The sequence below is a fragment of the Tauraco erythrolophus genome, chromosome 24 (genome assembly GCF_009769465.1).
Source record: "Tauraco erythrolophus isolate bTauEry1 chromosome 24, bTauEry1.pri, whole genome shotgun sequence".
NCBI classification, from domain to species: Eukaryota; Metazoa; Chordata; class Aves; order Musophagiformes; family Musophagidae; genus Tauraco; species Tauraco erythrolophus.
In genome coordinates, this window is record NC_141488.1 from 461,864 (window position 1) to 488,279 (window position 26,416).

The 26,416-nt window shown below is 45.9% G+C and overlaps 2 protein-coding genes across 8 annotated transcripts in view; both read left to right on the forward strand.

Moving 5' to 3' along the window:
* Window positions 1-489: 489 nt before the first annotated feature.
* On the forward strand, window positions 490-22,479 carry ZMPSTE24 (zinc metallopeptidase STE24). The gene is made up of 10 exons (XM_086625985.1): window positions 490-606; window positions 2,853-2,999; window positions 9,459-9,545; window positions 10,191-10,307; window positions 11,998-12,150; window positions 13,273-13,414; window positions 16,785-16,945; window positions 18,384-18,488; window positions 21,243-21,386; window positions 21,703-22,479. Exons 1-10 carry the CDS (start codon window positions 490-492, stop codon window positions 21,925-21,927), a joined length of 1,398 nt encoding a protein of 465 aa, XP_086482111.1. The 3' UTR covers window positions 21,928-22,479.
* A 2,626-nt stretch (window positions 22,480-25,105) lies between these two features.
* Window positions 25,106-26,416, forward strand: part of KDM1A (lysine demethylase 1A) — a 56,569-nt gene continuing 55,258 nt past the window's right edge. For 6 of the 7 annotated variants that reach the window (XM_086625875.1, XM_086625874.1, XM_086625878.1 and 3 more), the window contains exon 1: window positions 25,106-25,390. In XM_086625875.1, the coding sequence (XP_086482001.1) occupies window positions 25,106-25,390 (285 nt within the window). Of the gene's footprint in view, window positions 25,391-25,900; window positions 25,940-26,416 lie in introns of those variants that run through there. The other variant, XM_086625879.1, reaches the window with a different exon arrangement.

Genomic DNA, 26,416 nt, shown 5'->3' on the forward strand with positions numbered 1-26,416 from the left:
ACTAATGTACGTATTGACGAAGTGAATACACTTCCTCGCCATAAAGACTGACGTCATTGTCAGGGGAAGGAATTTCCGTAACATCGGTCCTCACATCTCTGCAGCTGAGCAACAGGGGAGGCTCTGCGCAGCTACGGCATCCAGCACGAACGCGCTGGTGGGTGCCCACCACCACCAGCAGCTCCCAACGGCTCCTCCACCTGCTCCAGGTGCCCGCAGGAGCGGCGGCTCCGCCGAAGCCCCCCCTCACCGCCGCCGTCCCGGGAGCAGACCCGGCCCAGTCCCGCGGGCTTCGGACCGGGAAGTCAACCGCGGCGGTCGCCTCGCCCGCTCCCGCTGCTCCCGGAGAAGAGCCGGCGCCGGCACCGGCACCGGCACCGGCGCCGCCCGAGCCGCGCTCCTCCGCGCGCCGCCCCGCCCCGCCCCGCGGCTCCTCCCGGCCGCCAGGCGGCGCCGCAGCGGCGGGACGCGCGGGAGCGGCGCGGGGCCATGGCGCTGCAGGGCGAGCTGTGGGCAGAGCTGCCCGCCGAGAAGCGCATCTTCTGCTCCGTGCTGCTGTTCTCCTGGGCCGTCTACCTCTGGGAGGCCTTCCTGGCGCACCGGCAGGTCGGCGGGGGCTCCGGCGGGGGCCGGCGCCGCGGGGCTCGGGGCTGTGCGGGGCCCGGCCCGGCCTCACGTGGGGGGCGGCGGTGCGGGCGCGGAGCGGGGCCGGGGCCCGGGCCCGGGCCCGGCTGTGTCCGCCGCCTGCCTGAGGCGGGCCGGGGCCTGGCCCGGCCGAAGCGGCGCGCTGGGGCGCGGTGTTGGCCCCGCTCACCCGCGAGCCGTCGGTGGAAGCGGTTCGCCGCCGGGAGAGCCGCCCGAGGCGGCGACAGGACTTGCCGTGCCCGCCGGTGCCCCCGGGCAGCGGCTCGGAGCCGGAGGGCACCACTCGGCATCTCCGCCCGCTGCGGTCCGCGCGGTCGCACCGGGCCGGGCCGGCTGCTCTGCGGGTGAGCCGGGCAGGGCACCCGCTCGTTCGCGGCGCGGGGCGGGCACTCGCACCGGTGAGTTCCGTGAGCTCGCGGAAGGGTCTGAGCTGCGCCGTGCCGTGGGGTCACCGGCGGCCCAGCACCCACCCAGCAGCTCCATCCTCCTTCCCCAGAACAAGCGGGAGAGTGGGAAGAGCGATGAGAAAGCTCCCGAGTGGAAGTCGAGGCCGTCGCTCCCCCCCCGCCCCGAGCTGATGAGCCCGGCCGGTCTCCGAGCAGCAGCCGCCGTAGCAGTCCCACCCTCCCCGCTGAATGCACATTCTAGGAAATTTATCCCCCTGGAGCTGATTTCTCTGAGTAAAGCTTCCACCTCAGGGAAATGGGATGTGAGCTCGGTGTGGGAGAGTGTATGGGAGGGATATGATGTTCTTGTAGAGTCATAGATTGGCTTCCTATTTCTGCTGATGCAGAAATCAGTTTAAAAATAGATAGTTCTACCTGGGCCATTTCTGTGCCTGCTGCTCTAGACCCAGCAACGAACAGCAGACCTGCTTCACAAGCCAAGCTGCCAAGAGGCAGGGATCCAAGATGGGGAGATACCAATGTGCCATCTTTCAAAGCCTTTTCCATCCATCCTTCATAGGGCTAAAAAAATTATTAGCAAGGACAGATGAAATTAACAGTATTACTGGGTTACTATATCAGTTTTGGGCATCTGACAAGAGCAGGTCACCAGCAGCCTCATATATGCAAAAGCTGGGGAAAAGTAGGCCAAATCTATCAAGCCGTCAAGATAAAATGTTAGTGCTGTAGACACCAGAAGCAGGAAGGAAGACAAATGCCATGGCTTGCTGCTGAGATTGGCCCAAGACCCTGGGAAAATGCTGTAACTAGAGGGCTGTCTCTCCGAAGATGGCCATCAGCAGCCCTGGTAGCAGCCTGTAGTCGGGTGATGCTGTGGACCCCAGTGGGCTGTGCAATCATCAGTTCTTTCCTCTGCTGCGGTTTTTGTCGCGGAGTGTGACGTACGACGTGACGTATCTGTCGCTTCGGTCGGCTCTCCTGGCTCTCGCCGCCCGGCCCCCCGTGCGCCCAGCGCGCTCGCTGGGACGCGGAGACGGGGAGCGCCTGGGCGCTGCGGGCGGGGGCCGGAACGCTGCGGTGTTACCGGCACCGCCTTGGCCGCCACTGCGGAGCGGCCACCGCGCAGGCAGCTCGGAAAAAATTAACTCTGTCCCCGCCAGAGCCGGCACGGCTGGGAGAGCCCTGCCGGGAGCGCGGGGAGCGGTGCTGCGCGCTCTTGGGAGCCCCGTCCGTGAGACCGCAGCCCCACGCTCCCAGTCAGAGGGGTGACAAAGAGAAGGAGCTTTTCCTTTGGGAAGGGATAAATGTGCTGAAACAAGTCATGGCGGTGGATGAAATAATGGCTTCTACTTTTTAAAAATTTTTAAGTGGAGAGTTCTCCACCAGAAGCGAAAATAGCACCTGGTTCGTGCAGGCACATGGCAGGTCTGTGTTCTGGTGGAGTCGCGTGGTTTGCAGGTGAGGATCTGCTCTTGAGTTTCAAACTCAGCGTAGTGGTTGTTGTGGTGCAGTAAGTCATATCCTGTGGAAAACTGACTTTGTGTGATCTTTACTTAGTAACTATGTTGAACATAAATTAATAAATAGGCAACTCAGTTTCTGGTTATGACATAATTATGCTTCAATTTTATATTTGGAACTTGATAGAAAACAGGAATTTAGGAATATTTGTTAATTTATGGATTTTTTTTTCTTTAAACTTTCTGTGGGATCATGTTACGTGTTACTTTTAGATCTTATTTATCTCCTTAAAACTATTGGATGTAGACTCGATTTCAAGTTTCTTTTTCAATTTTTCAGAGACGGGTGTATAGAACAACAACACATGTACCACAAGAATTAGGACAGATCATGGATTCAGAAACATTTGAAAAATCTCGTCTGTATCAGCTGGACAAAAGTACTTTCAGCTTTTGGTCAGGCCTGTACTCAGAGGTGGAGGGCACTGTAAGTACCTGAGCTGCTCTCGCGTTCGATGACACTTTGCATGGACTTAAACTGTGAAATACGTTGGCTCTTAGTGACCCTGTGCAGCTGCACTGTTGGCATTCTGGCGTCTTGTGTCAAACACTGAAATTTGGAAGGCCTGAGATTCTGTGTTTCTGGTTTGTGGCTGTATTTGCCATATAAAAGGAAGGAATTACTCAGCACATAATTTAGGCAGTGCTGAGTCATACTGCACAACTACAATCCATGTTATGTTATCATGTTTTAGGGGCACAGCTGACTTATGGTTTCCACTGCCAAATAATTCAGCAACATTAGAATTATTTTAAATCGTTACAATAAATACAGACCTTTTCCTGTGTTTGGAGGGATGCAATGACTTCATTTTTACATAAAATTTAAGAAGAATGTAGAAAGAAGAGCCTTTGAGAACAGGAAGAGTACCAGTGGATACCTTTTAAGTGTAAGAACAGTTACACTAAGTGAGTAATGTTCCTGTGTATGAAAATACAGAGCTATTGAGTTAAAACAAAGGATTTACATGTGTGATACACAAACAGGCGTAAGAGAAACGTTTTCTGACTTACTGCTGAAATGCACTGCTCATCAGTAGCACAGCTGGATCAAAAAGGAATCCTGAAATGCATGGCCTTGCAAAACTTAATTAGACTATGATCTACTACCGGATGAACTTAAGGAAATGAAAAAGTCAATTATAAAAGATAATGAAAATAGTATTTTAAATTAGTGTAAGTCATGTAACTGTGTAACTGTGATGCGAAACCAGTACTTAAGAGTTGTGGCCCCTCTTGACTTTTGCGTTTCCTGGTCTCTTTTGTGCAGCCTAACCTGTGCAATGTTCCGTTTTGTATGAACTTGTGAAAATGTTGTTATGTATGTGTCAGTATAGCTGTTATGTTCTTGTTGGGCTTTTCGGTACACTGAGTAGAACTCCAGGCATTTTTGGGGTGAATTTGAAAAGCTGTGGTTTTGACCTACTTCAGAGGCAGTATTTCATTCGGAAAATGAAGCTATGGTCCGACAGTGGATTAGTGGAATGAGTGAGATGCTATGACCTAGCAGGTGCAACAAGTCATAAGGTTCTCAAACTTTATCTTGGTTTCAAGAGCTTTAGCCAAAACAGCTTCCTTTGTTGTTTTTAAGGAAAATATACGATTGAAATGAGCCTCTTTTGCCAATGAATCTAGTGCCCTGCTAAATCAAGAGCTGTATCAGCAGCCTGTGCTTATCTTCTCCCAGGCCTGCTATTGTTATGGTCCGCCACAACGTTCTAGCCACTAAATTGGACAGGCACAGGTTTGACAAATGGACTGTTAGATGGATAATGAACTGACTGGATGGCTGCATCCAAAGAGTTACAGTCAGTGGCTCAACATCTGAGTGGAAACCAGTGGTGTCCCTCATATTTGTCCAAGTATGGACCCTTTATTTAATATCTTCATCATTAAGTGGGACTGAGCGCACCCTTGGCAAGTTTGCAGGTGACACCAAGCTCAGTGGTGCAGTTGATGCGCAAGAGGGAAGGGATGCCATTCAGGGTGACCTTGACAGGGTTGAGAAGTGGGCCTGTGCACACCTCATGAAATTCAACAAGGCCAAGTGCAAGGTCCTGCACCTGGGCTGGGGCAATCCCCAGTTTCAGTACAGACTGGGGATGAATTGATTGAGAGCAGCTCTGCAGAGAAGGACTTAAGGGTACTGGTGGACAAAAAGTTGGATATGAGCTGGCAATGCGTGCTCACAGCCCAGCTGTATCCTGGGCTGCATCCAAAGCAGCGTGGGCAGCAGGGCGAGGGAGGGGATTCTGCCCCTCTGCTCTGCTCTCCTGAGACCCCCCTGCAGTGCTGCGTCCAGCTCTGTTGTTTCCAGTGCAAGAAAGATATGGACCTGTCAAAGCAGATCCAGAGGAGGGCCACAAAAATGGCTGTAGGGCTGGAACACCTCTCCTATGGAGAAAAACTGAGAAAGTTGGCGTTGTTCAGCCTGGAGAAGAAATGGCTTAATGTGGCCTTTCAATACTTAAAGGAGACTTACAAAAAAGATGGAGAGAGACTGTTTACCAAGGCCTGTAATGACAGGACAAGGGGCGATGGTTTCACACTGAAAGAGGGGAGGTTTAGATTGGACATAAGGAAAAAATTTTTTATGATAAGGGTGGTGAGACACTGGGACAGGTTGCCCAGAGAAGTTGTGGATGCTTCATCCCTGGAAGTGTTCAAGGCCAGGTTGGGTGGGGTTTTGAGCAATTTGATGTAGTGAAAGATGTCTCTGCCCGTGGGAGAGGGCTCGGACCAGATGACCTTTAAAGGTCCCTTCTGACCCAAACCATTCAGTGATTCTGTGGTTGTGCCTGCGTGGGAAAAGCACAGCCTCTGTCTCTCATGACCTTTTCTTTCTATTCTGTCCTTGTTACTGTAGTAACAGTTCCACAATGATTTTGGCAGCTGATAGATCTGTTAGAAAAATTACTGCATCCAGCTGTCTTCCACAACTGAGCCACAAAACCCAGACTCTCCTGGTGCTTCCTAAGCAGCAGTCAAAACCAGTCAAAGCATCTTAGCTTATATGTTGTTCTGCTGTTTCAGCCGTGATTGTGATAAACAGCTGGGAAACAGTTGTGTCTCCAACTGCTGCTGCTGGTTCTTAATTGGTTGCAGTGACACTGATGAACAAAAGCCAAGTTAATAAACATGGAATAAGTGAGTTAGAGCTCCCAGCTAATTAATTGAGCACTGGCCTGAGTAAAGAGGTCTCAGCAGTCAGCTGAGATTCTATACGCCCATATTTTGCTAGTATTGTCAGTGGTTTTCATCTTCTGAACATGAAGTTAGTGTTCCTACTTGGGCTTGATGGGTTGTGGTCTTGGGATTCTCTATCCCAGAACTTCTTGAGTTTGAGATTCAGAGTGAGCTGTCCCAAGAGGATTGCTAGTGGGCCTGCAAGCTATTAGATATCCAAGCTTTGCCTGCATTCACAGATTTGCTACAGAGGTTGCAGAGCTTTGTGGAAACAAGGTAAGGCTTCCAAGTCCAGTGGCTCCTACATCTCGTTTCTTCATTATGGCTCCTTTAATATAAGTATTATTTAGCTAGAGCTGAGTAATCTACAACCATATAGTATCCCTAATGTCCAGTCAACCCTGCAGCAGGGTTTCTTCATCCAGTTCTGTAGATCATTTTACATGACTTCTCTTGGTGCTGGGCGTTGACTGGCCACTTCCTTCTTTGCAGTATTGCCATGGGCATCTCAAAGGCTGCCATTTGTAGAGTTTCCGTAATGAGTTTTGTGTTAAAGCCACAAAATTTGTGTTTGTGGTTGAACACTCAGATCCCATTCGGAATGATGTAGGGGAAGTATATCATAGCTTTGGCAGATCTCCACAGCTAGTCCTCTCTGCTGCCCTGGTGTTTAGAATTCCTGTCCTTTAAAATTATGTTGCTGGTTAAGACACTTCTTATCTTCCCTTCTTCCTAGGAAAGCACACCCTCAGATTTCTCTGATTATTTTATTCCTGCAAAGAGAAAATTACACTTGAATGGAAATCCCACCCCCACCACCCCCAAATCCATTGTCATCCCAGGATAAGTGGTTTTCTTGGAAAACTGAGAGTTGGAAAACATCCTTATGGTACCTTTTTTTGTGGTATGTTTTAAAGATCAGAAGAAAAAGATCTAGGTAATAGCCCTTTACCAAGTGCACTAACTGGTCTAAAAAAATAGACAGTCTTGGAGACATATAAAGCTGCTCCTGCTCAGTAATGTCACTGTACACTGAAAAAAAATACAAGCGTGGAATAAAGTTCAGATCTGAATTAGGTAGCAGCTGGACTGCTTTGAGTGGTAGTCATTCCCTTTTGAGCAGTCCAAACGGTAGAGATAGAGAACTAGTGTGATTATCTCTTGACACAATAGCTTGTGAAACATTGAGAACTCCTAGCTGTGTGCCATGGACTTGGCAGAGACGCTGAGTATCCAGCTCACTCTGACCTTTCGTCTGCGCTACCAACACCTCCAGACTTGATACACGTCTCAGATATTTGAAGACTTGTTCTCAGTGGTACTGAAGTCTGCTGGTTTCATGTCAGAGTGGAAGAAGAGCTTGTGTTTCCAAAAAAACCTGCCTGCTTGTTCCACTTACTGCGATCAACCCAACAAAAAAAAGACAAACTGTACAAACCGTGTCCTGCATGCCCTTACGCTGTCGTGGCTGCGGCGTTTTCCCTAATGAGGAGAATACCTCCAGTCTGGTGGCTGCAGCAGTGGTGTGGTTGTAACTAAGGCCGTTATTTCTCATTAGATTTCAGACAGCTTTTGCATACATTTCTCATTCCCGAGGCAAATTGTATGAGTCCAAGTGCCGGGTCCTGCTCTGGGGTCACAACAACCCCAGAAAACGCTACAGGCTTAGGGAAGAGCGGCTGGAAAGCTGCCTGGTGGAAAAGGAGCTGGGGGTGTTGGTTGACAGTTGCCTAAGTATGAGCCAGCAGTGTGCCCAGGTGGCCAAGAAGGCCAATAGCATCCTGGCTTGTATCAGCAATAGTGTGACCAGCAGGACCAGGGCAGTGATGGTCCCCCTGTACTGGGCACTGGTGAGGCTGCACCTCAAATACTGTGTTGAGTTTTGGGCCCCTCACTACAAGACAGACATTGAGGTGCTGGAGCGTGTCCAGAGAAGGGCAACGGAGCTGGTGAAGGGTCTGGAGCACAAGTGTTACGAGGAGCAGCTGAGGGAACTGGGGCTGCTCAGCCTGGAGAAAAGGAGGCTGAGGGGAGACCTTCTCACTCTCTACAACTACCTGAAAGGAGGTTGTAGTGAGGTGGGGGTCGGTCTCTTCTCCCAAGTAATGAATGATAGGACAAGAGGAAATTACTCAAGTTGTGCCAGGAGAGATTTAGATTGCATATTAGGAAAAATTTCTTCACTGAAAGAGTTGTCAAGCATTGGAACAGGCTGCCCAGGGAAGTGGTTGAGTCATCATCCCTGAATGTGTTTAAAAGACATGTTGGTGTGGTGTTTAGGGAAATGGTTTATTGGTGGACTTGGCAGTGTTAGGTTAGACTTGGTGGTCTTAAGGGTCTTTTCCAAACTAAATGGTTCTACGATTCTATTCTACAACCAAGCTGTACCCCAGATGTGCAGGGTACATGCAGCTGCTTCTCTGCATGTATGTGATGATGAGTTATTGCTGCTTTCTGTGATGTTCAGCTGTGTCTTTCTGTTTGTCAGAATCTGTCCTGGGATTATCAGATTCCAGCAGAGTTAAAAGTGAGGTGGCCTCTACTGTCTGGGTCTGCCACTTCCTTAGAGCATAAACTGCATCCTTCATTGGCTTTGGGAACTGCCTGAACTTGAAAGAGCCTGTCGTGGCCAAAGTTGATGAAATTGGGTGACAGTTTCACAACATTTTGCTTTTAGTAGGTAAAAGTATGATTCATTAACTGTCAAGTTAATTGAAGGGAAGAAGCTGTGTCAGGATTACTAGTGTGCTTTGATATATTTCAGCCATTAATTCTGTGGATTTCTTTTTAACTAATAAGTAGCATGAACACCATCTGTCTTAGTTCCGGGACTGGTAGTTCTGGGATTTCCAGCTCTGAAACTTACAGGTAGCCTGCAAAGGAGAACCAGGTTTTCTTTGGTCCTTTCCGTCTTTTGCTGACACTGAAAATGCACCTGAAGAGTTAGATTCTAGAGTAAGCCTCTTAAAAATACATAAGGAAGTAAAAGAACTGGTAGTGTCCATACTGGAAGGCTGCCTACTTGGAAACTGATCTTTATATATGTAGTGATGCATCACTTGCTTAGAAAGTCAGTATGAGACATTTAAATGTGAAACATTTGGAGGTCAAGCTGTTTAACAAAAACTACCACCCCTGCCTGGAACTAAGTCAGCGCTTGCTTCCGGAGCCCTGTCTCCAGTGTTCCTTGATGATGATGTGTCCCGAGCAGTCCACTCCCTGTTCCTTGGCAGCGTGGATGGCAGGAGGCATTGCTGGCAGGCACCAGGGGGAGAGCATGAAGCTTTCTTAAAATGCTTGAAGCAGTGCTAATACTGAAAGTGAAATTACAGCCTTGTTCCGAGTGCCGTTCCCTGGGTAGGGAATGCAGTAGGGAATGCGGGTTCTGAAGAATGTACCTTATGTCTGAGCCAATATAGCAGCAAAGTCTACAGTAAATAGGCTTGGGAGTATGCTAGTGTTTCCCAGCAGGGGAAAAAAAAAAGCACCTGATCTGATCTCTACTTCTGTAAAGCAAAAACTAACTATTGCCAGATGTTCCAGGCTTCCTTTAGGCATGGCTAAGATCAGAGGGGAGCAAAAATCCTAATTATAAAACTTTTCTGATTCACCCTTAAAAGGTCCTTATGCTGAAATTTTAGTAGAATAAGAGGAAAACCTGTTTCATGTTGCCTCTGTGGTATGTGGTTTTGTTTTCAAGATGATTCTCCTCTGTGGAGGAATTCCTTTTCTCTGGAATCTGTCTGGTCAGATCTCTGGTCGTGCTGGGTTTGGACCAGAATATGAGGTAAGCAGGCTTTAAATTTTACTGAAAACGTTTGGTCCATGAACTGTACTGTTATAATAATGTTTATTTTTAAGCTTACATTTACTTCAAGTGGGATTTCGCTACAGGTACAATATAGTAAAAATAACAGATATTTTGTCTGAGTCTGAAAACTGGTAACAGTATGTGACTTTTAAATTAACTTACTAATTGAACTAGCCTTATATGTTAAAAACATACAAGTCTCAAAGTTCCTTGAGTCAAACGAGGTGCTGAGTTGGGTTTTTGGGGGCTTCTTCTTTGGGATCTTTACTAATAATCCTATCTGTGATCTTCCTTTGTTCCTGTACAGTAAAAGGGTAAAAAATTTCAGGCTACTGCTTGTGTTGTCTTTGTTGTGGATGAGGTATCTATCCAAATTCTTGTCCCACGTCCTTATTTTTTTTAAAAATCTGTTTCCTCAGTATATTTTTTTTAAATTTCTTTAACATAATAAGCTACTCCGGTGATCAGTAATCTAATCATCACAAACATTTTATTTCTGTGAATTTATCTAGCTTCATCTTCTAACCAGTTTCAGTTAAACCACTGACATAAAATAGGTTTTTAACACTCAGAATATTAATGTTAGTATAGATCAGTAAATATCACTTTTTTTTTTTTTAGATTGTTCAGTCATTGGTATTTCTGCTGCTTGCTACACTCTTCAGTGCAGTGACCGGCCTCCCGTGGAGTTTATATAACACGTTTGTCATAGAAGAGAAGCACGGCTTCAATCAGCAGGTACCGCTCACGGCGCTGACACTGACCCCGCGTCTTCAGCAGCTTTGGCTGGTCCGATGGCTGCTGTGTCCATACCTCTGCCAAAGATCCTTCGTTTTAGCAACATTTCTACTCTCGCTGCCTAGAAATAAGAAAATAAGAGTAATGACACTTTGTGGCTGTTGCAGAAGTACCCATGCTGCACCAGGATGTCTCTGCTTGAGCCCATGCTCTGAGCAGAGAGAGGTGTGTGTTCTAGCAGGGGAACAAAGAACGTTTCATCCCTCAGCTGTTCATTTTTGGATGGACTGTTCTTTGCCCTTCATATGCCCTTCCTGAGAACTTTGGATCACTGTGTGGCAGGGGCAGTTCTGATTCATGGACACAACAGATGAAACAAAACAGAGAAATTTCTTTCCTCCTCATTTTGTTTCACTTATTGATTTCCTTTATCAGTCTTTACTAAATTAGATAATTCAGCTCTTCATTTGTGCTTGCGTTAGGTACTCATTTAATATGAGCCCTGACTTTCTTCATTTCTCTCACCAACCTGTTGTGATGTTCCTTTTGGGACAGGAACTTCAATCTGGGACACAGCATTAGCCATTTCATGTCAGAGCATAAGTCTTGTTTTCTGCTTTTGGACCCAGTTAGTGTTGTCTACAGTACATTCTGTTCCAAGTCTTTTTTTACAGTAGAATGAAATTTGGATGAGTAGCAGATGTGAGATAAAGCTGTTTGGCTCATTTTAATAAGGGTAGAGATGCTCTGGCATTTGTTAGTTTCATCTTCCAGTTTTTATGGAGGCAGGAAGACTGAGCCAGACCATGTTCTTATTTAGATCTGTTTCACCAGTATTTGTTTTCTTTCTGGACGAGTTCCATATCTTTAGTACAGTGTGGGCTTTTTAATACAACTTGGTTGAGAAGGATCTTTGCATAACAACGCCCTCAGTTCTGTGCCTTGCAGACAGCTGAAAGTGCTGAAGTGACAATTCCCGGGAGAGCTAGCTGGGTGTCTAATCCATCCTAGTTGCAGAGCCACTAGGTCAGATTCATTGCAGTAGAGATCTTTGAAATTTCTATTGCTTCTATTAAAGTTATGCTAATTTTAAAACCTGAGACAGCTACATGAGTAGTAACTGCATGTCAATAGAAGATTGGAGTAAAATGCCCAGTATACATCTAAAAATCTTTAATAGAACTTTTATATATTTCCAGTTAAGACAACCAGCTTGGTGGTAGCTGAAAGTTAAGATGAATGGAGGCAACTGTTCAAAGACAAAATATCTTACAGTAGCTGTATATCTTAACAGTTTCCTATTCTTTAAAAATCCCATAATGTCTAGAAAATAGAATGATAAAGGAATTCAGGGACAAATAAGCTTAAATTTTTCTTTCCTCCTTTAATGAAGGATATACGTGCAACACAAATTGAGGGTTTGGGTCAGGTCTTGGTAAAGAAGAGTGCATCTGCATGGGCTTGGAGTCTGTGTGGCTGTAAAGAGCCACAGCTGCCAGGAAAGGAGGTGGAGAGGTTCTTCTGCCTTTCCTTAACTGACTCTGATTTCCGTATCACATTGGTGTTGCTGTTTTGCAGTTTGTCTTGGTTTATTTCTGTGCACCCCCTGAAGGGATCAGTTCATTAACCATTGTGGCACATCAATATTGATTGGAATATTGGAAACATCACCGATATCCTTTCTTTACAGACACTGGGATTTTTTTTTAAGGATGCTATCAAGAAGTTTATCGTGACTCAGTGTATTCTGTTGCCAGTGACATCCCTTCTGCTTTACATTATTAAAATAGGGGGAGACTACTTCTTCATCTATGCCTGGCTCTTCACATTGGTTGTTTCCTTGGTGAGTATAAGAATATGCTGTGTTTTTTTCCAAGTGCTAGCTTACTTGCGTGGCTCAGTGTGCTGAGGTTTAAAAATATGGAAATGGAGAAAAATCTAAATCTCCTGGGAATCGTAGTGTCTACAAACTTCAACAGCATGTCTTGCTCTCAGTGTACTTGTTCAGGAAGACAGTAGAGCGCTATATTGAAATAGACAATACAAAATACAGACCTCGGAGCTTATAGTAACAGTAGAAAACATCATATTCTTATGATGTATGCAGAAAGATCCTTTTAATATAAGCCCTAAAAATGTCAGTGACCAACTCAGTGTATAAAAGCAGCTGTACCAGCAGAACCAGAAATGGAAAATTGCCACTTGTCTCAATACAAAGCAATGCAGTTGAGAACTGGTGTTTGATAAAAGCCCAGTGGAAATATTACTGACCAAGGCACGTTCTGCCTTGCCAAACTGCTGGCAGTTGTCCTTGTGCCCTTTCTGTATCTAAGAAAAAGGAACACCTATCACCACATAGTGCTGTATTTCCAGTATCTATTCCAAAGCTTTTTGAATGTTTATTTTTCAACTGATGAAGTCACTCCAGTATTAAGTGGATAAAATACAAGATTTCACATTAGTTAAGCTCTGAGGTCTGTATTTTGTATTTTCTATTTCAATATAGTGCTCTGCTGTCTTTTTGTTCAATACGGTAACCATTGCTCACCCAAGGAAGAAATTACAGAAGTACTGTTGTATATATTGACTCATTTTTACATGAAAAGAGCACCTTAACAAGTAAAAGAATTATTACCTGACTAATGTAATAAAGCCTGCCACATTAGCCTAACAGTAAATTTGGGTCAGTCAATCCTTAATTCTCATGTCAGGTTCAGACTTTCTGGTTTGACTGGAGTGAATCATCAAGAAAATTTTTAGGAATACCTGGGTAGGAAATCATGATTGTTTTCTTTCTTAGGCTTCTCTTTCATGACTTAAGTGTTGCTTTTTTCACACTTCACACAGCACTCTGCTTTATCACGTGTTTTTTCTGAAATTGTGCCCTCTTTTTGTACTTGCTCATGATCCACGTTTAGTACTAAACACAGTATGCCTTGTTTTTAATATCTGTATGTGTTTGCAGGTGCTTGTTACAATCTATGCAGACTATATTGCACCTTTGTTTGATAAATTCATTCCACTTCCTGAGGGAGAGCTCAAGCAACAAATCGAAACAATGGCAAAGAGCATTGACTTCCCACTGACTAAGGTGTATGTTGTTGAAGGTGAGATTTTTTTTTTTTAATAAAGACTGTAATTTTGAATTTGTGGATTTTTAGCTTTGATGTGGATGCAGTAGCATCCACAGTTGCTTATGTTCATAGATTTCATAGATTTCTAGGTTGGAAAAGACCTTAGAGATCATCCAGTCCAACTGTCCCTAATCCCCATTAAACCATATCCCTAAGTACATCATCCACCCTTTTCTTAAACACATCCAGGGATGGGGACTCAACCACCTCCCTGGGCAGCCTATTCCAGTGGCTGACAACCCTTTCAGAGAAGAAATTCTTTCTAACGTCCAACCTGAACCTCCCCTGACTAAGCTTATACCCATTTCCTCTTGTTCTATCACCCATCACTGATGTAAAGAGCCCTTCCCCCACCTCCCCACCATCCCTTCTCAAGTATTTATAGGCCGTAATCAGGTCTCCCCTCAGCCTCCTCTTCTCCAGGCTAAACAGCCCCAACTCCCTCAGCTGCTCCCCATGAGTTTTATTTTCCAGCCCCTTGACCAGTTTAGTTGCCCTTCTCTGGACTCGCTCCAGGAGCTCAATGTCTCTCTTAAAGCGAGGGGCCCAAAACTGGGCACAATGTTCCAGGTGCGGCCTCACCAGTGCCGAGTACAGGGGCAGGATCACTTCCCTGCTCCTGCTGGTCACACTATTCTTGATACATGCCAGTATCCCATTGGCCTTTTTGGCCACCTGGGCACACTGCTGGCTCATATCAAGCCGGTAGTCAACCAACACCCCCAGGTCCTTCTCCGCCAGGCAGCTCTCCAGCCACTCCTCCCCGAGCCTATAGCGATGCTTGGGGTTTTTATACCCCAAGTGAAGGACTCTGCACTTGGCCTTATTAAAGCTCATGCCATTGGCCTCAGCCCAACGATCCAGTCTGTTCCAATCCCTCTGAAGGGCCTCCCTACCCTTGAGCAGATCGACACAGCCTCCCAGCTTGGTGTCATCCGCAAATTTACTGAGGGTACATTCAATTCCCTCATCCAGGTCATTGATAAAGATGTTAAACAGTTCCTCAGCTATTGTAATACTTGTCGATGTCTGTACCATTTTCCTTTCTGTGCCTTGGGGTCAGAAAAGTAAAGTTGAATATACAGCCTTAATTCAGCATCTCATTGGAAGCATTGTCTTGGCTCTGTGGAATGGCAATACATAGCACAGGCAGAAATGGAAGCAGCAAGCAAGATTCCACTTTTAGAACTTAAAACCAGAGAGAAAAGGTTGTTTGTTTGTGTTTTTTTTTTAACTTTTCTAGTCTCAGTTTAGCATTAATTGCCTCAAAGTCCTTGGTGAAACAGTTGAAAAAGCTATGAAAGTTAAGAACACATATTCCTTCTTAGAATGTTCAGTTCACACGCATGGTTTCTTATGGTATGGCTGGATGGATTCCTACCTTCTAATTGAGACTGTGATTTTTTTTTTTTTTCACTTTCTAGTAATGAATTTCTCGTCTGCTTTTCTTCGGTCATGGAATATGGCATGGAGCATGCCAGCTGCCATGTCACTTCCTCTCCACTTCGGTGTTCATGGAGCACTTCACTGTTTGACATTTCTGCTGATACTCATTTTGCTCCTTTCTGAACTTGGCTTCCGTGACTTTCCCAAATTTTGTTATGGTTTTGTGCCCCATCTGTGAGGATCAGGGGTGTTTTTATTGCCTTGGTGAAAGCAGTATGAGGCAGCATAAAGAGCTGAAATGGTAGAATTTTGCTGTAAGAGGGTGATGAAGGCTTTGTGTAGCCTGGAAGCTGTGGCTTTCGAAATCTTGGGCTGGCCAAACCCAGCCAGTGCTCTGCTTTTGTGCAGCCAGGAACTACTACTGTTGATATACTTGGGACCCAAGAAACTCCTCTCTGTCTTAGCAAAGCTGAAGCTTTTCAAGCTTGCGAGTCAGTACAGAGGCTTGTCAAATAGGTAAGTTTTTCCCATATGGATTGGTGGCTGTATCCTAGCTTGTAACTGCGGTGAAAGTCCCATGAGCCAGTTGTTGGTACTCTGCCAGCTGTGGAGTGTACTACTACACTGGCTCCTTGAGCATGTCTGCATTTACTGGCAGTGATCTGCAGTGGAGGGAGACTCAGACCCTCATTTTCGTTTCCCTCACCCTTAAGAGTGTTGAGCCAGCACCATTCCCTTGGGAACTGCATGTGTGAACATCTTTTTGCCAGTGTTTCTCTGCACTGTCTTGGCCTTTCCCGCTCCAGAACTGACTTCTTAGTAACATGTGAAACCAAGTCCTTTAGTTTCAGGGTTTGTTCTGTAACAGGCAGATTACAAAGGTTCCTTCTCTACCAACACTTAGTGGAGGATGAAGTTTTTTATGATACACAAATGAAAGGGAACATTGCTTGTGGCTCTTCAGATTTCTTCACTGAGAAGGGACTGGATGGTAAGGCTTCATACTCTGACTGGCCTTGTCCTCCTTTGATCTGTCTTGGTTTGGTGCTGAAGGTTACCATGACCATACTATGGGTTGGCTTGCAATGGAACAAGGAATATTTTGTGCCTAGGGAGTTTATGCAGTTCATACATTTATAGTAGTATTATTATAAAATAAATACTTATTGAAGTATTTTATCTTTTGCTGCAAAAGCCAGAGCAGTCCACCTCTTCTATCGTAGAGATCTTTCAGTCCTGATGTTTCAACAGCTCCTGTCCATAGGCAAAAATAGGCAAACTTTTGACAGCTGGTTTGATCTAGACAGCTTTTTAATCAACTGAAACAGTCCATGTTCCGTGGAAAGAGATGAGTTTCTTGGCCCCAAATATATTGATAGTAGAAACAGTCCACAATTCACCTGATCTACGTAAAAGTATCTGTAAAAAATTGGCTACTTCAAAGAAGAATAATTTAGAGGGACTGCCTGATATCTGCAGCTCATCACTTCATCTTCTCCTTATCTGTTCCTAACATCTTCGTCCTTACCTGTTTTGAATCATCTTTGCTGGCACATTGAAAAAAATCTAAACATATTTGTCACAGGTCCTTTTCCAGGAGGGCAGCACATGTTCCATGCAGAATGCTCTTTCCACTCTGAACCTGATATTGCAATAGAAATTGCTTTTCTTCTGGATATTAGATCTTCACGTGACTGCTCTTATGTTTTGAGTGATTTTAGTGATTACATGTTACAGATGAAAAAGTTATTTCTCTGTTGGAATCAGTGATTTACATCATCACTACTTAGCTCATATAAAAATATGCTTCAACCTGCAAACTCATTTGCTTTGTCTACCATTCAATTTGGGGACTTTGAGAATTTTTTTGGAAGAATCTGTTCTGTGTAATATTATGTAGTCTTCAGTGCATGGGATTATTCGGATCATGCTCTTTAATGTAAATTTTCCCCATCAGGTTCTAAGCGTTCTTCTCATAGCAATGCATATTTCTATGGATTCTTCAAGAATAAGCGGATAGTACTCTTCGACACCCTCCTGGAAGATTATTCTGCGTTGAACAAAGAGCCAGCAGAAGGAGAAGATGGTGAGAATGAAGAGACAAAGACTAAAAACAAAGTGAGTTCACCTTTGTTTTTCATTGTGTTATTTACATTAACTTATTGGTGAGGTATTCCCTTACGTTTGCTGAACGTATTTTAAAAGTCCTGTATGAGATGCTGAAACCCAAACCCTAATGATTTCAAACCCATCGTATCCCTGAGCTGCTGAGTGGAATTTATGGGGCTGAGTTGTGCAGATAGCACCAAAGAAAATCCACAAGGGCTTTAGCAAAACATTGCTTGCCTGCATGTAAAAGACAGACCTTCCTTGTAATCGTTTGAATGAGGGACCTGCTTAGCGTTTTAGCTCATGTTGCTTCTCTTGGGACTGCCACACTGAAGCTCCCCTTTGAAGGAAATGTTTTGACTGTCAGTGTGTCATCTGTGTGCCTTGTACTACATGCAAGAATTTTGGTGCAAGAATTTTGGTGCGAGGGGCGTGCATCTGTGCGCACGCATAGAGATTCCACATGTGCATCCTCCCGGCTCTGGTCAAGAACAAGATGATGGCCTTTTGTTGTCCTTTCCACTGGTGCGCAGCTGCACATCAGCAGTCTGCTGTAACAGCTTTTGTGTCTTCAGGAGAGCGCAGGGGTGGTTAAAACTGATGGAATACTTTCTGAAGAGCCTGAAGGAGTAATTGTGAGAAAAAAGAGTTGCCTCATGCAGCCTAGGGTTAGGCCAATGTATAGATTGCTGTTCAGTCCAGCTTCTGTTTCTTGTAACTGTGTTGGTGGTGAAATTCTCTTCATCCAGGGTTTGGTATGGCGTACTGCAGAAGTGGGTCATGAAAGGAAGGGATTTTGATCTTGCCTGCTCTAGTCATAAGAAGAAGCATTTGTTCCATTTCACCAGGTTCTTCAGCTATGCTCTCAGTACCAAGCCCACCTGCTTGCTTCTGACTTGCTGATGTTCCTCTGAAAGTGCAGATGTCCTGGTGATAGCTTTAGGAAATTTCTAGCATTTGTTGCAAAGAGCAGCAATGGTTTTTAAAGGAACAGTAATGCCTTGGGAGGGAGGCTACATGTCAAGTGTTGAAATAAATAGAGACAGGACTTAGCTCTCAATTCTCTGTTGAAAGCCTGTGGCTCTGAGTGTCTGCTTCCCTTGTAATGCCTTTTGTTAAGAAATGATGAGATCAAGGGATGGTAGGGAGGGAGTTTGGAAGGCAAATCTTCCAGGTTCTTCCAGGTTTGCATAGGCATGTCTGCATACATAGGAATAAGAGAACACTGCCTCATGGTAGAAATCTTGTTGAACTTAAATGTTTATTCTTTTGCAAATATCTTCTTCAAAAAGGCTCAGTAAGAAATTATGTGTGTCTGCTGGTGGAAGGGAATGGCCTGATCTAGGGGCACATAAGTTACCTGGGAAAAAACAAACTAATAATTAAGGAATTTATTCAGTTGTGTTCAGTCATACCTGTTATTACTTCTGCTTTGTTATTCCTTCAGAATAAGAAACAAGGATGTAAAAATGAAGAAGTTCTGGCTGTACTTGGTCATGAATTGGGTCACTGGAAACTAGGTCACACTGTCAAAAATATTATCATCAGCCAGGTAAGTTGTGATAAACTGGTGGTTTTCCTGGAGCATTATGTAATTACTAGTGTTTCCAAATTTGTAAGTGCACATTCACACAATATACTTATGCTCTGAGACAGAAAGTTGGTTTGTTTTTTTTTCTTTGCTGTATCGACAGTGAACATGCACTAGCCTTTCTGTCCTTCCTTTCTCCGTCTGGTTGGTACAAAGCATTGAAGAAAGCATATCTGATGTCATTTTAATTCATCTCAGCAGCCTTCTGAAGTTGGGGCAGATTTTTCTTGCTCTGTAACACATTTTCCTTCTCTGTTTGAATCTCAGGGCCTTCTCTGAAGGTCTGTTTCCATCCCTGTGCTAGGGATAGGACTAGATGTATCCTGCCTCCCAGCCTGCATTTTTTCAGGGGTTTGTCATTGTCTCTGAGGAGGCTATGTGTCTGACTTCCCATTGTCCAAAAAGCAGATTTGTGCCTGGCATGCAATGAACCAATTCCACACACTCAGGAGAGATACTGTGTTCAGACCTGGGTGCTCGGTGGATTTTCCACAGATCAAGCACACCGACCAGGAGAGAAGTTGCACTATTTATACAAGAATTTTACAAAATCTGGCCTACCTAGTACACATGTAACAGATTACCTCACTATGCTAGGTCATTCTTCTTGCCTTTGCATCACAACTTACTGCGCTTGCGCTAGTTCTTCTGGTGGCCTTACGAGGGTCCTTTGGGGAACATCCTCTTCATTTGTTCCTTTTAAGGTATTGGTTCAACTCAGGGCACAATTGTATACTCATTCCTCAGCCAGGTGCACTGTCCATTAACCAAGAAGAATATATGTCCTTGATTAAACGATACTGGCTGTCCTTCAGACATCGTTTATTGATGAGGAAAGATCAAAGGGAGAACAGATAAGGAGAGGACTGCTTGTGAGGAGGGAGGATGGTTTGTATCACTATCAGTCTTGTTCCTTGCAGGGCTGAGAAGGAATGTGATGGAGGAATGTGAAATCTGACACGGGAGGGCATTCTTTCTTATTTATATTGTATTCTCATACCTAGTGCATTGATTATTGGTAATAACTTCATTGTGCTGTTCTTGGTGCATGCCCAAATGGAGGTGGATGTTGAAGCAGGCTCTAGAGATTGCCCAACCTGCCTTAGTAGAAAAGGTCTGATGGTCTGTTCACTCTGCGTGTGCCGCTGGGCATTGCACAATGCAAGGGAACTCCTCCCCCAAACCTCCTGCTTCAAATTCTTTTATTTGCAAGGCACAGCTATGTGCCTTCTGTTAAATTACTATCAACAGTCTACTGTATGCTTTGGTGTAGATCTGTCTGGTTCTAGGTATCAGTCACCCTTCTTTTCTCCCAGTTCCTAGCCTGTTGTTGTTTCTCTTAGCTGCCCTATGTACCTTCTGTAACTCTGTCTTTCTTGACATGTATGCACCATTCCAGGAATGCTATTCTGTTCTTTTTTTAAGGCTACTTGCAAGCTTTTCAGGCTGTAAACATCATTATCAAGCTCCTGTTTAAGAAAATATCTATCTTTCCATTTCCACACTGGCTTTTGCTTACCCATGCAACTGAACGCTTCAGTTGAGATGGAAAATAACAGTCAGGCATTGCCACGCAGCAAATAGTTTACCAAAATATGATATAGGTAAGAGGCTCCTGAATGTTGACATTGGGGTAGCTTGACCTGAGGAGGAGCAGACAAGTAGCCATCTAGAGCCATACAGATAACGGGAACTGTTAACCGGGAACCCTCTTCTCCGTGAGGAGCGACCTGAGAAGGAGCAAAGAAGGTAACGGGAACTGTTAATGACCATGTGGTCATCATAAATAGGCACTTGTTTTGCCAGAGGTGTGCAAGTTTGTGGAGAGAGATCCCCCTGGCACCCAGCGCTGCAATGAACATACGGCTTTATAACTCTCCGGGAGTTACGGAATTTGTTTCCGCGCGTCGCAGTGAGGTCCTTCTCACTTTCTGTGTTGAGACAGTTTCAGCTTGTGACATCAGTGTTGATCCCCGCTCACTAGCAACTATTATGATCCTTTGCCACTCTGCTAACTCATGTAACTTTTATCTTTGGACCCACTTTATTTTGTTGTAATATTATCTTCTCTTCCAGAAATTTTCACAAATTCTTCTGATTTGTTTTCTGCCACAGCCATGCCTCTGTTTTATGTCCCATGTGTTTTAACAACAAACAAGATTCTGGCACTTTCGACATTACTCTAAAAAAACCAAACAGCCACTTGAATTGATTGAAAAGGTACTAATCACCATCTCCAGAAAACTTCCTAAAGCATGGTCCTGCTTCTTGCCTATGAAAAGCCAGGCAAGCACAGTGCTTGTACACAGTATGCATGGCTTAGATGGAAGCCTGAATTGTTTCCAGGAACAGAAGTAGGACACTGCACGTTTTGTTTGGTTTTAAGCTTTTTGGAACCTGTGCTTAATTCCAAGGAAATGGATTCTACCCTGTACTCCCTCCTCACTTATCTTGACTTCTTGCCTTTTCCTATTCTTTCACTACTTAAGACATTTTTTTAGCTCACTGACAGAAAATAATAAGTGTTTCTTTACTGCTTGCATTTACAGAAAGCAGGTGAAGGCCAGCTGTTTGTTCCTCTTTGTATATTAGTTCTAAAGTAATCTATATTTTTTTTTTCAGTGGCATTTCTCTGCAAATCTAATATGAATAGGCCATGTTATAGACTCAGATGAAAAACTCATCTTAATCAAGAATGTTGTTTCCTTTTTCTAGATGAATTCCTTCCTCTGCTTCTTCTTGTTTGCTGTGTTAATTGGTCGAAAAGAACTCTTTGCTGCATTTGGGTTCTATGACACCCAGCCGACCCTGATAGGCTTGATGATTATTTTCCAGTTCATTTTTTCACCTTACAATGAGGTAAATTGTTTTCAAGACATAGATACTAAAGTATCATCCTGTTTAAATAATGATTTTATTTTGACTGGGGGGAAAGTTTGACGTTTCTAGGGGCTCTGGCTGGTATCTCATTTTAACAAGTAGGCTTAGTGCTCCGTGTTGGGTAAGACTCCGAGTTTCAGGTGTGGCCTGGGTAAATCTTGGTGAGATCACTCTACAGCCACAGTGATGTGTGGGATGTGGGAAGGAACATCCAGTAATTACAATTTACTGAAACTGTAAGGAACTTGCAGATAGCTGAATTCTAAAATAATTTTTAATATATTTCTTTCCCCAGGTTCTCTCATTTTGTTTGACTGTGTTAAGCCGACGATTTGAGTTTCAAGCAGATGCATTTGCCAAGGAACTTGGGAAGGCCAAAGACCTATATTCTGCTTTGATCAAGCTAAACAAAGATAATTTAGGATTCCCTGTTTCTGACTGGATCTTTTCAATGTGGCACTACTCGCATCCGCCCCTCTTAGAAAGACTTCAGGCCTTGAAAGATACAAAGCAAGAGTGACAGGAATCATTGTTGGTTCAGAGACAGCGCTTCCATCTCAGAAGCAAAGTTCAGAGCTGCTTTTTAATTTCTTTTTAAAAATGGATAATGCCAATTAAGTGCAATGTTAACAACAACACAGATCTGAGAATCCTGAAACAGGTATTAAGTTATAAATTACTTTTTATAACAAAAACAAAACTGTGGAACTTAGTTTAGAAAAAGTTCACTGGGCGAAGACTTTCCCCACACACACTGGCTTTTATCTCCATATCATAGCACATAGTAAAGGTAGGAAAAGTATAGACTTCAAAGCACCTATTTCTTCAGTTTGTGTATGCCTTGAATGTTGCTTTTGACCCTTTTCCCCTTCTCAGCATTCTGTGAACCTTCACAGTCTCACCCCTCTCCACAATGAAGAGGATTTGAGTGACTTGATTTCTTGTGTAGTAATACTTGTACTGGCCAGTCACTGATTTGTGTTTTAAAACGCTGAATGCAAGTACAGGCCTTTTTCCTGATTCGTGTCTGTTGGAATGGAAAATGCTACTTAATAAAACCTCCTTTCTCTGAGGTGTGAGAAGAAGGATGAATTACAGCTGAGGAAATGTACCATGGCTTCCTTGAAAATGAGTACTTCTCAGTGTTTAGTAGCCTTGTAGTGGGATTAGGCGCCTTCTCCACTGTGCTGCTGGGGTGTGGAAGGATGTTACGGAGAATCAGAAGAGGACCCACGTGTTAGAGAAAGTCACTGATTCTCTGTTCTTCTCCCTTTTGCATGTGAGCAGAATGGTTAACAGCTTTTCCACACCTCAGTTCCTGTATTTCCGTTGTCCTTTGCCTAAATTTTTTGTGTATATGGAAGTGTCCAGTTGCTAAGTGTATCAGAGCCGAACTTTCATTCTGAGGGGATTTGTCCTCCACTCCATGGAGAGTTTTTCATTAATATGAAAGCTGAAATAGCATTGTTGGAATACTTAGAAAATATTCCTCATCATTGTTCTGATATGAATAGCCCAAGACACAGGTTATGCGTATGGTTTAGTGAAGGACAAAGTGAGTAATTGTGGAAATGGCTTCTGTGTTGATTATCTCAGATTTTTCTGATGAAAGGTGGAATTAAATTTACTTCGGTTGAAATAAAATAAAAGTTAAATATGAGTTTGTATGTGCCATACAAATGTTTTAGACTAGACTGACTGCACATACTTCACATAAAAATCAGATTTTATGTCTGCAGTAAATTAAAAAGTTCTGCTCAGCTCTGTATAAAGAAAGAAGTTGAAGCAAATTCTTATTGTTTCAGATGTCAGAGTATTCTCAGAGACTTTACCGTTAGCTTAAATTTGCTTTACTGATCATAGGGAAAAATGCCTTATAAGATACTGGGCATGATGATTTCTCAGGTGCAACAAGATACAAGATGTTGCTGGAAGCCCTTTGTTTGCCTTATTCTGATTGTGTTTATACCCTGGTGAATACGGAGCTAAACTATAGATATGGACTTAGGATACAGTTTTACAAATATGGGGAGCCTATATTTGTCATGTTAACTGCGTTTAATAAACGGCCCTTAAAAGTATGAACTTGAATCTGTCAATTCAGAAGAGTAAATAAATGTGTCAAGTTCCGAGTTTGAGATGTTGGTTGGTGTAAACCTATGGAAAATATGTTAAATGTGCTCTGAGAAAACCATTTGTCTCACCCGTTAGGTAAAAGTTATGCTCAAAATTAATTTTGTGGCTATTTCAGAAATTTGGCTGAACACAAACAAAAGGGGAGTAAAGTGGGATAACGAAGGAAATGCCAGTTCCTATGGAAGTATGAAATACTTAGGCTTACAGTCAAAAAGTGTTGTTATGGCAATTGCCTGTTGTTTCTTTTCTTCCGTGTGATGGTTGGGAGTTCATCTCTGCAGTTCTCCCAGCTGGATTTCATAACCTAACTCCTCTAAACAAGGGTTCAGTGTTGGTTCCAGTCTGCTCCAGTCGCTTCTCAGCACTGGCATTGTTTGTCAGTGTGTGCTGTTGACCTTCTGCCTGTCCACATACCACTGTGCAGACATCTGGAATGCATCAGCTACATATTGCAGACCTTCTGCAGCCGCTGGTTGCTTCCTGCGTTCCTGAAAATGGTTGAAATCACACCTAAGTACTTCAGTGCAACTGCTGGCTTCCCAGGTATTTAGATCCTCCTACAGTGTCTACACAGCCATATCACCAGTTCAGACCAGCTTGATCTACCAGGATCACCACACATCCCTTCTGATTAATGACCGGCTTTGAGGAGAGAGGCAGGAAAATTAGCAGAAGTGAACTTTTGTTTTCTGTTACCTTTAGCTAATAATGTTCAGATATTCAAGGCAAGGGAACCCAGAGCAGAACACCTCTGGTGTACACTTGACATGGGTGTCCGTGGGGCTGGTTGGCACTGGTCAGCAAGGTCCTGCCCAAAGGCTGGTAATGCCAGCTTCCCGTTTCCTGCCTCGCCAGCTTTTCCTGGTGGTGTGAGAAGCTTGAGAGAGGATGTGTCGAACAGAAGTCCAGCCCAGACCTTGGAAGGAGATGGGAAGAGGACTAAAATCGGAGTGCTTTGTGGAAACAGGTCTCCCTCTCAGCAGTCCTGGCACATTTCAAGGGGCTCCATGAGCCAGGCCGTGCACGTGCTCGTGTCCACACGGACTACAGCAGCCGCGGGGCTTCTCGCTTTGCTTGGGTGCCCCGTGGGGTCCGGATCGGGTGTGCAGGCAGGAACCGGGGAAGAGACGCACGTGTAGGTGAATTTGTGAACTGGCGCGTTGTTTCGGGTCGCTCCAATGGAGGCGCGTGGGAGGCTGGCGGGACGCACAGCTGGTACCGAGCCCGTCCAGGCCCGGTGAGTGACCGCGGGCTCCCCGGGAAAGTGCCCGGGAAACACGGTCCTTGTGCCTCCCGACAGCCGTTCCGGGCACGGCGCGGGCAGCGAGGCAGGCGCGGCTGCCGCGGCTCTGCGGGCGTCCCGCCGCGGTCCCGGCGGAGGCAGCCCGGGGCCGGCCCGCAGCCCCGTCCCGCGGGCGCGCTCGCTCCGCCGCTGGGCCGCGTTCCGCGGGGCCGCGTGCGCACGCGCCGCGCGGCGGTGACGTCAGGAGGCGGTGACGGCAGTCGGTGGCGGCGGCAGTCGGTGCGGGGCCTCCTTTGTGCGTGGCGGCGCGGCCGGCGCGATGCTGTCGGGGGGGAAGAAGGCCGCGGAGGCGGCGGCGGGCGGCGAGGGCGGGCCTGAGGCGCCGGTGCCTCCGACCGCCGCCGCAGGGGCCCTGGGATCCGCTTCCGAGAGCGGCGGGGCGGCGGAGCGCACTCCCCGCAAGAAGGAGCCGCCGCGGGCCTCGCCCCCGGGCGGCCTGTCCGAGCCGCCGGCCGGCGGGGCTGCCGCCGCGCCGGGCGCCGAAACCACCGGCATCGCCGAGACTCCCGAGGGCCGCCGGACCAGCCGCCGCAAGCGGGCCAAAGTAGGTGGGGGGTGCTCGGGCCGCGGCCCCGGCCCCGGCAGCCCGGAGCGGGCGTCTGGCGGGCGGCGCGTGCTGCGGGCGGCGGGCCCCGCCCCCGCGCGGGGCGGCTCTGGGAACGGGCGGGCGGCGGGCCCGGAGCCCCGGGAGCGACCCTGCCCGGGGCGCGTGCGCTGAGCCGGCTCCCGGGCACACCGGGCGGCGCTGGGGGGCGGGTGCTGCCCCGGAGGCGAGTCCCCGGGACGAACGTGCCGGAGACCGACCCGGACTGGGGTCTCGTACCGGCACCGCCCGCCCCGCGAGGTCTGGGGACAGCTCGCGCGCTCGCACGGACAGCGGCCTGCAGGGCGTCCGGGGCAGGTGCAGGCAGGGGAAAAGAACCAAACAAAAACAAACAAAAGGTCCCCAGCAAAACCCGAAACAAGCAAAACCGCCACCGTTTTTCGTCGTCCCTCAGTTGGCGTTGGAGAGCTGAGCCAGCGCTGTGTTGAGGGGGAGATTCAGCCATGGAATCTAAAGGCCATAAACGGCTTCTGACAATTTTTGCCTGTGGTATGTAATTCTCCCATGTTAATCTGAACATGTGAGAACATACACCTTTTTTGGTGAGATTTTCCCTTGGAAACCTTGTTGCAGAAGACTTTGATGATCTTGGCTGTGCCCAGAGCTGGATGTGTGTGATACAGAAGCTGAAGTTCCTTCTAGGAGCCCTTGTACTGTAGCTGTGGCACAGAATGTCAGAGCTCTTATGTGGTGGGCAGCAGGACCGGTCGTTTGCATATAGGAACTGTTGGGCAGGTCGGTCTGGTGCATCTTTAAACTGAAAGAGGGTAGATGTAGGTTGGACATGAAGAAGACATTTTTCCCTCTGAGGGTGGTGAGGCTCTGGAACAGGTTGCCCAGAGAAGCTGTGGATGCCCCATCATGGGCAATGTTCAAGGTCAGATTGGACGGGGCCTTGAGCAGCCTGATCTAGTGAAGGATGTCCCTGCTTATGAGAGTGGTACTGGATCTCTGAAGCTCCCTTCT